Source organism: Rhinopithecus bieti, unplaced genomic scaffold, assembly GCF_001698545.2.
Source record: "Rhinopithecus bieti isolate Rb0 unplaced genomic scaffold, ASM169854v2 scaffold_74225, whole genome shotgun sequence".
Classification (NCBI taxonomy): Eukaryota; Metazoa; Chordata; class Mammalia; order Primates; family Cercopithecidae; genus Rhinopithecus; species Rhinopithecus bieti.
The window spans coordinates 296,620-307,923 of NW_016827667.1; the positions used below are offsets into that span (position 1 = coordinate 296,620).

The window sequence follows — 11,304 nt, forward strand, 5'->3', positions numbered from 1 at the left end:
TTTTTTTGAGACAGAGTTTTGCTATTATTGCCCAGGCTAGAGTGTAGTGGTGCAATCTCAGCTCACTGCAACCTCCGCCTTCTGATTTCAAGCGATTCTCCTGCCTTAGCCTCCCAAGTTGCTGGGGTTACAGGCATCCACCACCACGCCCAGCTATTTTTTTTGTATTTTTATTAGAGACGGGGTTTCACCATGTTGGTCAGGCTGGTCTCGAACTGCTGACCTTGTGATCCACCCGCCTCGGCCTCCCAAAGTGCTGGGATTACAGGCGTGAGCCACCGCGCCCGGCCCAGGGCTTTGTTGTTTACACAGTGTCTTCAATTTAAAATTTCACAGACTCAACTATTCCTTCTTTCTTTTTTTCTTTTTTGAGACAAAGTTTCATTCTTGTCCAGGCTGGGGTGCAGTGGCACGATCTCAGCTCACTGCAGCCTCCACCTCCCGGGTTCAAGCAATTCTCCTGCCTCAGCCTCCTGAGTAGCTGGGGTTACAGGTGCCCACCACTACACCCAGCAAATTTTTTTTTTTTTGTATTTTTAGCAGAGACAGGGGTTCTCCATGTTGGCCAGGCTGGTCTCAAACTCCTGACCTCAGGTGATCCAGCCGCCTCAGCCTCCCAAAGTGCTGGGATTATAGGTGTGAGCCACTGCACCCGACCAACTCACTCTTATTTCTTTCAAACCTGCTGTTTCTCCTGTTTTCTCTGTCTTGGACTCCCGCTCGTTCAGTTATTCACTTAAGTCAGGAATCAAGAGGTCATTTTCAACTCTTCATTTGTGTCTAATGTCCATTTGGCCTACTTTGTATTTTGTCTCCTAAATGTCTTGAAAATCTGTTACCTATTCTGTATTCCTTCTGCCCCTGCTTTAATTCAAGTCGCTATTATTTTTTCTTGGGCTATTGTATTTCATTTCTTATCCTTCCAATCCATTCTCCATGTTTCTAAATTTAATTATGTTACCTCCCAGCTTAAAATGGTTCAATGACACTGTTTTGCTTAGAGAATAAAGCCCATACTCCTTAGCAGTGAGTTAGAATGTCCTTTATCACTTGGCCTGTCTTCTTCTCCAAACTTATCTCCTGCCCTTTATAGGTATCCTATGCTCTAGCCCGTGATGAATTATTTGCAGTTCACTATGTGAACTCTTTTTCTGCCTATATGCATTTATATTTCATTGTGTTTCATTTTATTTTTTTGAGACTGTTTCATTTTATTTTTTTGAGACGGAGTCTCACTCTGTCACCCAGGCTGGAGTGAGGTCGTGCGATCTTGGCTCACTGCAACAAGCGATTCTCCTGCCTCAGCCTTCTGAGTAGGTGGGATTAGAGGTGCGTACCACCAGGCCCAGATAATTTTTGTATTTTTAGTAGAGACGGGTTTTCACCATGTTGGCCAGGCTGGTCTCAAACTCCTGACCTCAGGTGATCTACCTGCTTTGGCCTCCAGAGTGCTTGGATTATAGGTGTGAGCCTCCGTGCTCAGCCCCTATATGCATTTATAAATGCTATTTTGTCTATCTAAAGTGATCTTTCTACTCCAGTTTGCCTGTGAGTCTTCTCATTTTTCACTTCACTTAGCTTAACTTCAGTGCTGTTCAGAGTGTCCATTCCACAAACTAACTGCTCAGTCCATGACAGAGAAGGAACTTGCACTGTAATGTGCATTAACTGTGGTATTAAGCCACTGTTTAGTTTAGCTTACACTTTTTTTCTAGCAATTATTATTATATGATTTATGTTTGCCGCCAGCTCTTTATCTCATTATGAATTGGTAGCAAGCAGTTCACAGTCTGGCACCGTACTTCAAGTAGCACTGGCTTAAATGGAACCCTCTCTGGCAAAACTAAGGAGTTAGTCACATGTTCTGCGCTCCCATAACACCTCTTTTATTTCTCAGTATATTTTATAATTTATCACATTGTATTTTAAGTATTTTTCTGACTGTCTTATTAAAGAGGCCAAAACTGTTTGTGGGGGATGAGGGATACTCCTCCTTGAGGAGCAGGGCTACCCCATAGGCAGTGTGCTCAGAATAGCCTGAACTACCATCTCTGGGAGTCCAGAAATTTTGTCTTGTTCTTCTTTATACCTTAGTAGACAGTTGAGGTGTGTTTTTGTTTGTTTGTTTTGTTTTTTTCATGTAACAGGTTCTGAATCAACATTTGTTGAAAAAATGAATGGAAGCCTGACATATATATAAGGCTTTTAGTAAAAAAAAAAGAAAAAAAAGCTTATAATTATTTCATTATATGTACTCAAAGTTGCCATAAATTATTTAATATGTTCTAAAGATTTGCCTTTAAACTTTAAATGTGAGTGTTTTTAAATGTATTTACTGTTTTAATACAGCCTTTTGAATCCCTTCCTTATTTACAAAGTATAATTTGTAGTTCTAAAATAAGTCTTGAGTCTAATCCTTTATTGCCATTTTTGTTGCTCTTTTGGCCTAACATGACCTCTTACGTTAATCTGAACTGTTGTAGTAACTTCCTTATTGCTTTATCTTCTCTTGAATCTACTTCTCCTTATTACTTTTACTATTTTCTAAAATGCATTATATTTTATAATGGGATTATTTTTATAAAACATATATGTCTTATCATGGGAACGTCTAGATTCCTTAACATAGAATCAAAGACCCTTCAGAATCCTACCCTAACCTTTCAGACTCATCACTTGATGCTCTTCTTCATGGGACTTCTATCCAGGAAATAAAAACAGAGAAGTGAATAATAATAATACTAAGTAGTAGTCCAGACTTTCCATCTTTAAAATCACCACCACATTATAAAATATTTCAGCCACACAGAGGATATAATTATTGGTCTCTCTGTCACTAACATAGGACAATTAAAAGTCTTATGAAATTTAATATGTTCCCAACACAAAAGATAAATGTTTGAGGTGGTGGATATTCCAATTACCCTGATTTGATCATTACACAATGTATGCAGATATCAAAATATCACGTAACACAAAAATATGTTCCACTATTATATATCAATTTTTTGAAACTTTAAAATATTTAATACATAAGTTTTTAAGGGCTTAGTTACTGGTAAATTCTAGTAAATACTTGTAACTGATGAAGAACCTAAGAAAAGGAAAGTCAGGCTTGGTGATACTTTTCTGACTACAGTTTTTTCTTTTTTCTAAATAGGGATGAACACATTGCTTTCTGCTCCCATTCATACCCAGATGCAACAGAAGGAGGTATGAGTTCATGCAAATACCTTCGTATTTTAATATCTTCTGATTGTTAAAACAGAAAACACAGTTCAATGATAATGGCATAATTTAGGGATGACTTAATAAAATGAATCAGCATAAACTGGAAAGGCTTCCTAGCTTTCCAATTAACTTAAGGATAGTTAAGTCACGACCAGTTTAAATAATGGGAGATACAGTATACCAGTACCTCTCAAAGTTTAAAGAGCGTATGAGTCTTTATTTCTAACTATTTCCTGAGTGATACTAGTACACAAGTCCGTAGGCCATACTTTCAGTAGCAAGGAGTTAATCTCTGTGTCCTTGCCTAAAAAAAAAAAAAAAAGTTGTAGGCACAGAGTGTAATATATATATATATATATACTATTTTTTTTTTTTTTCCTTTTTTTTTTTTTTTAAGCTAGTCTCCTACAAGAAGGATTTTGTTGTTGTTGTTAGACACAGTCTTATACTGTTGCCCAGGCTGGAGTATGGTGGCACAATCTTGGCTCACTGCAGCCTCAACCTTCTGGGCTCAAGCAATCCTCCCACCTCAGCCTCTTGAGTGGCTGGGACTACAGGTGCATGACACCATACCTAGCTAATTTTGTTCATTTTTTTGTAGAGACAAGATCTCACCATGTTGCCCAGGCTCGTCTTGAACTCCTGGGCTCAAGGGACCCTTCTGCCTTGGCTTCCGAGAGTGTTGGGATTATAAGTGTGAGCCACCAAGCCCAGTCTAGAATGTAACATAGATTAGCCATCATGGACTTATGCCTTTCCTAGACTTTTAACATTTAGGATAAGAATGACCTATTCAATATAGTAATTAAAATTTTCGTCATGTTTACATTTGGTGCTGTCAGTGTTTTTAATTTTTTAGTCATTCTAGTGGGTGTATAATTAAACTTGAATTTTTAATTTGTCCCATAACACTAAAAAGTAAATTACTCACAGACTTTAGAATTTTTTTTTTCTTTTCCTAATAGATTGGGTCTTACTTTGTTGCTGAAGTTGGAGTGCAGTGGTGTGATCCTAGCTCATGACAGCTCAAACTCCTGGACTCAAGCAGTCCTCCCACATCAGCCTTCCTAGTAGCTGGGACTACAAGCATGCACCACTGTGCCTGATTTTTAAATTTTTTTGTAGACACAGGATCTTATTTTGTTACTCCTGGCTTCAGGCAGTCCTCCTGCCTCAGCCTTCCAAAGTACTTGGATTCCAGGTGTGAGCCACTGTGCCCAGCCTGAAATAATTTTTTTGTTTGTTTTGAGACGGAGTCTCGCTCTGTTGCCCAGGCTGGAATGCAGTGGCACAATCTCAGCTCACTGCAAGCTCCGCCTTCTGGGTTCACACCACTCTCCTGTCTCAGCCTCCCGAGTAGCTGGGATTACAGGCGCACGCCACCACACCCGGCTAATTTTGTTTTTTGTATTTTTTAGTAGAGACAGGGTTTCACCATGTTAGCCAGGATGGTCTCGATCTCCTGACCTCGTGATCCACCTGCCTTGGCCTCCCAAGAATAATTTTTAATGACAAATTATATGCAACATACTCCACCATAGATTCAAACAAACCAATGTGTTATGAAACCGTCACTGAGGATTTTTTATATGTACATGTTGTAAAATGCCTTCTTAAAAGTTTGCTTTTGTTCTGATCTCTTATATTTTGCTTTCATTATAGTTTTCAATTATGGAACATAACCATGAAAAGAAACATGCAAATGACCAGACAGTCATCTTTTCAGATGAAAACCAGATGGACCTGACATCAAGTCATACTGTAATGATTACCAAAGGCCTTTTAGATAATCCCAAAAGTGAAAAGTCCACCAAGATAGATACCACATCATTTCTAGCTAATTTAAAGCTTCACACTGAGGACTCAAGAATGAAAAAAGAAGTAAATTTTTCCATGAATCAAAGCACTTCTTCAGAAAATAAAATAAATTTCAATGATTTCATAAAAAGATTGAAAACAGGAAAATGTAATACTTTTCCTAATGGGCCTGATAAAGAAAATTTTGAGATACCTGTTTATTCCAATGAATCAAATAGTGCCTCTTCTACACATCAAATGCATATATCTCTTAATGAAGATGAGAATAACAGTAATGTTACTAGAATCTTTAGAGAAAAAGATGATGGGATGAATTTCACCCAGTGTCATACAGCCAATATTCAGACATTGATTCCCACATCCAGTGAGACCAACTCACAGGAATCTAAAGGTAATGATATTACAATTTATGGCAATGACTTTATGGACTTGACATTTAACCACACTATACAGATTTTACCTGCTACAAGTAATTTTTCTGAAATAGAAAATCAAACTCAGAATGCCATGGATGTAACAACAGGTTGTGGAACTAAAGCTTCAGGAAATAAAATAAATTTTAAGAGTAAACAAAATGCTGCTTTTCAAGACCCTTCCATAAACCCTGCAGACAAAATGCGTATTACCAGAAGTCATATTATGGGGGCAGAAACTCACATAGTCTCACAGACTTGTAATCAAGATGCCAGAATGTTAGCCCTGACCCCAGAATCTGTATGTTCTAATCCATGTATTCAAAGTTGTAAGACAGTTTTCTATTCTAGTTGTAATGATGCCATGGAAATGACCAAATGTCTCTCAAGTATGAGAGAGGAGAAAAATTTGCTAAAGCATGACAGTGGTTATTCTAAAATGTATTGCAATCCAGATGCTATGTCTTGTCTCACAGAGAAAACTATTTATTACGGAGAGGAGAACATGGACATTACCAAGAGTCATACAGTTGCAATAGATAATCAAATTTTTAAACAAGATCAATCAAATGTGCAAATAGCAGCTGTACCAACACCTGAAAAAGAAATGATGCTCCAAAATCATATGACCACATCAGAAGATGGGAAAATGAATGTAAATTGTAACTCACTTCCTCATGTATCTAAGGAAAGAATACAGCAGAGCCTGTCAAATCCTTTATCTATTTCATTGACTGATAGAAAGACTGAACTCTTAGCAGGTGAAGATATGGATTTGACTGAATGTCACACAAGTAACTTAGGAAGTCAGGTTCCTCTTGCAACTTATAATCTAGCACCGGAGAATACCACCAGTGAATCTCACTCTCACAACAAAAGCTCTTCAGATGAATGTGAAGAAATGACCAAAAGTCATAATGAACCATTTCAACGGCCAGACATGATAACCAAAAACAGCTTAACCGATACCTGGAACAAAGACAAAGATCGGGTTTTGAAGGTTTTGCCCTACCTTGATAAAGATTCTCCTCAGTCAGCTGATTGTAATCAGGAGATAGCAACAAGCCATAATGTAGTCTACTGTGGTGGAGTTCTTGATAAACAAGTAGCTAATAGAAATATAGTTTCATGTGAACAATCTTTGTTTTCTACCACAAAGCCATTATTTTCATCAGGACAATCTTCTATGAAAAATCATGATACTGCTATAAGTAGTCATACAGTGAAATCTGTACTAGGCCACAATTCTAAACTGGCTGGGCCACTGAGGAAAAGTTTAAGCAATCCCACACCTGACTGTTGCCATGACAAGATGATTATATGTTCAGAGGAAGAGCAAAATATGGATCTAACAAAGAGCCACACCGTTGTCATTGGATTTGGTCCTTCTGAACTACAAGAACTTGGTAAAACTAATTTAGAACACACTACTAGCCAGCTAACAACAACGAGCAGACAGATAGCTGTGAAAGTTGAAAAATGTGGTAAAAGTCCCACAGAAAAAAGTGGAGTACTTAAATCTAACTGTATTATGGATGTGTTAGAGGATGAAAGTATACAGAAACCTAAATTACCAAAGGAAAAGCAAAATGTCAGCATTTGGGGAAGGAAAAGTGTTGGCGGACCAAAAATTGATAAGACTATTATATTTTCAGAAGATGTTAAGAATGATATGGATATCACTAAGAGTTATACAGTAGAAATAAACCATAGACCTTTATTAGAGAAACATGATTGTCATTTGGTGCCATTGGCAGGAACTTCTGAAACTATTTTATATACATGTGGGCAGGATGACATGGAGATTACTAGAAGTCACACAACTGCCTTAGAATGTAAAACTGTCTCACCAGATGAAATAACTACTAGGCCTATGGACAAAACTGTAGTGTTTGTAGATAATCATGATGAACTAGAAATGACAAAGTCCCATACTGTTTTCATTGACTACCAAGAAAAGGAAAGAACAGACAGACCCAACTTTGAACCATCCCAAAGGAAAAGCCTAGGAACACCAAAAGTGATATGTACTCCTACTGAGGAGAGTGTTTTCTTTCCAGAAAATGGTGAAAGTGACCGTCTAGTAGCAAATGACAGCCAGCGAACACCTCTGGAGGAATGGTCTAATAATAGGGGCCCTGTAGAGGTAGCTGATAACATGGTATTGTCTAAATCAGCCACTTGGAAAAACATCAAAGCTGTACAAAATTCTGGATTGCTCAATGAACCTCTATCAGGCAAAAGTCAGAGAAGAAAAAGCCTTAAGCTAAAAAATGACAAGACCATTGTATTTTCAGAGAATGATAAAAATGATATGGATATTACCCAGAGTTGTATGGTGGAAATAGGTAACAAAAGTGCCCTAGAGAATAAAGAGGACTTCCATTTGGTGCCTTTTGCAGGGGCTTCTAAAACTATTTTGTATTCATGTGGGCAGGATGACATGGAGGTCACTAGGAGTCACACAACTGCCTTAGAATGTAAAACTGCCCTGTCAAATGAAATAGCTATTAGGCCTATGGACAAAACTGTATTATTCACAGATAATTGCAATGATCTGGAAGTCACCAATTGTGATACTGTTTTCATTGACTGTCAAGCCACAGAGAAAATATTTGAAGAGAACCCTAAATTTGGAATAGCAAAAGGAAAAAACTTAGGTGTTTCCTTTCCTAAGGTTAATAGCTGTGTTCAAGAAATCGCTGAAAAACAAGCACTGGCTATAGGAAACAAAATTGTTCACACTGAGCAAAAGCAACAACTCTTTGCTTCTACTAATAAAACTACTAATGAAATCGTCAAATTCCATAATGCTGCTATGGATGAAAAGGTCATAGGGAAAGTTGTAGAACAGGCCTGTACATTGGAAAAAGCCCAAATTGAAAGCTGGCGGTTAAATAATAGAGATGGAAGAAATGTGGGCTTTACAAGCAGTCATGCAACTGCTGTTTGTGGATCCAGTGATAATTATTCCTGTTTACCAAATGTTATTTCCTGTACTGATATTTTGGAGGGTAGTGCCATGCCCTTATGTGATAAAGATGAGGAAAAAGCCAATAATTGCCCAGTGCAAAATGATCGTGCTTATGCAAATGATTTTGCCAGTGAATATTACTTGGAATCTGAGGGACAGCATCTCTCTGCTCCTTGTCCTTTGTTAGAGAAGGAAGAAGTTATTCAAACCAGTACCAAAGGACAGTTAGACTGTGTCATAACACTGCACAAAGATCAAGATCTGATTAAGGAGCCACGAAATCTATTGGCTAATCAAACTTTAGTATATAGTCAAGATCTGGGAGAGATGACTGAACTTAATTCAAAGCGAATATCTTTTAAGCTTCAAAAGGATCAAATGAAAGTCTTTGTTGATGATATTCGTGTTATTTCTCAGCCTCATTTCTCAACTGACCAACCTCCATTACCTAAAAAAGGACAGAGTAGTATCAATAAAGATGAAGTGATACTGTCTAAAGCTGGAAATAAGAGTTTAAATATTATAGGAAATTGCTCTGCATCCATATGTGAAAAGCCCAAGATGCTCAATAATGAGAAGTGGTTTGCTGCAGCCTGTGAAAAAGAGCTGAAGGAAAATATTCAAACAACTAACTATAATACAGCTCTGGATTTCCACAGTAACTTAGACTTAACTAAGCAAGTCATACAAACTCATGTCAATGCTGAAGAAGCACCAGATCCTGTAATTACATCTAATGTTCCATGTTTTCATAGTTTCAAACCAAATCTGAATAATTTGAATGGAAAAACTGAAGAGTTCTTAGCTTTTCAAACTGTTCATATACCACCCCTTCCAAAGCAATTATTTGAATTAGGGAATAAGGCACACAATGATATGAGTATAGTGCAAGCTACAGAAATATGTAATATTAACATAATCTCCAGCAATGCTAAAGATAGTAGAGATGAAGAAAATAAAAAGTCTCATAATGGAGCTGAAACCACCTGTCTACCATCAAAGACAGTTCTTAAAGATAAAGTAAGGAGATGTTCTTTGGGAATCTTTTTGCCTAGATTGCCAAACAAGAGAAATTGTAGTGTCACTGGTATTGATGACCTGGAACAGATTCCAGCAGACACTACTGATTTAAATCACTTAGAAATTCAGCCAGTCTCCAGCAAAGATTCAGGCATTGGATCTGTTGCAGCTAAAATGAACCTAAGTCCTTCTCAATATATAAATGAGGAAAATCTTCCTATATATCCTGATGAGATCAATTCTTCAGACTCTATTAACATAGAAACTGAGGAAAAGGCTTTGATTAAGACATACCAAAAAGATATTTCACCATATGAAAATAAAATGGAAAAAACTTGCAATAGCCAAAAAAGAACGTGGGTACAAGAAGAAGAAGATATTCGTAAGGAGAAAAAAATCAGAAAAAATGAGATTAACTTTAGTGATACTACGCAAGATCGGGAGGTGAGCTCTGTCTTGAACCAAGGAATATTCTTGAGTTTTGGGTTTTGTTTTGTTTTTTTAAATTGTGGGTATTCTCGAATTTTAATCTTAGTCTCGGGTAAGCAGAAAATGATTATTTCCACTTATAGGGCTGGAGAAGTATTATGTAGAACCTTCAGGAATTAATTGACTAACAGCTAGACTTCAAAGCAATTTAAAGTGACAAATACAAAAAAATTAAATGGAAAATTGTACAAAAAGTAGCCAGAGTTATGATTGTATAATTTCAAAAGGTAAATACTATCACCTCTAGTGATTTGTCAATTTGGCTTTATATAAGAATCTCTAGGGAGGGTATATATAGCTTGAAAAGTCATCTTCAGTGGAGTTGTATTTGGGGAGTAAAAAGTCTTTCTATTTTGCCAGCTGCATGAAGTAAAGCTTGACTGAATTTCCTTGTCTGATAAGGATATGTAGAAGTTGAGAGTCCATTTTCCTTATTTTTTAATTTTAATTTTATTTTTATTTTTATTTTATTTTTGAGATGGAGTCTTGCTCTGTTGCCCAGGCTAAAGTGCAGTGGTGCCATCTCTGCTCACTGCAGCCTCCGCCTTCTGGGTTCAAGTGATTCTCCTGCCTCAGCCTTCCGAGTAGCTGGGATTGCAGGCACCAGGCACCACATCTGGCTAATTTCTTTTTTTTTTTTTTTTTTTTTTTTTTTTTTTTAGAGATGGGGTTTCCTCATATTGGCCAGGCTGGTCTCGAACTCCTGACCTCAAGTGATCTGCCTGCCTCAGCCTCCCAAAGTGCTGGGATTACAAGTGTGAACCATTGCACCCAGCCTTAGAGAGTCTATTTCTTTAGTGAGTAGGAGAATGCCTGGGTCATTTTGTATGAATTGAAAGAAGACACATTTTTTTAAGTCAAGTACTATTTGGGTAACTTGGGGAGAACAAAATCTGTCACTTAGACCAAATTTTGTAGGCGGAGAAATACAGATTAGGAAGTATCAGAGTTTCATAGAAAACAAAGCTTCAACTCTGTTAAAAAGATAAGCATAGGAGGTGATTTCAGTGGCTCTGAAAGATAATGTCATGCAATGGCTAGTCATGAAATTATGAGAAAGTGGCCAGGCGCGGTGGCTCAAGCCTGTAATCCCAGCACTTTGGGAGGCCGAGACGGGCGGATCACGAGGTCAGGAGATCGAGACCATCCTGGCTAACACAGTGAAACCCCGTCTCTACTAAAATACAAAAAAAAAAACTAGCTGGGCGAGGTGGCGGGCGCCTGTAGTCCCAGCTACTCGGGAGGCTGAGGCGGGAGAATGGTGCAAACCCGGGAGGCGGAGCTTGCAGTGAGCTGAGATCGGGCCACTGCACTCCAGTCTGGGCAACAGAGCGAGACTCCGCCTCAAAAAAAAAAATA

General features: G+C 37.9%; 1 protein-coding gene across 1 annotated transcript in view; it reads left to right on the plus strand.

Moving 5' to 3' along the window:
- The window catches only part of KNL1 (kinetochore scaffold 1), a 104,693-nt gene that overhangs the window by 26,224 nt on the left and 67,165 nt on the right, over positions 1 to 11,304 (plus strand). The window contains 2 exon segments of the mRNA XM_017864014.1: positions 3,105 to 3,213; positions 4,894 to 9,900. Coding sequence (XP_017719503.1) covers positions 3,105 to 3,213; positions 4,894 to 9,900 — 5,116 coding nt within the window.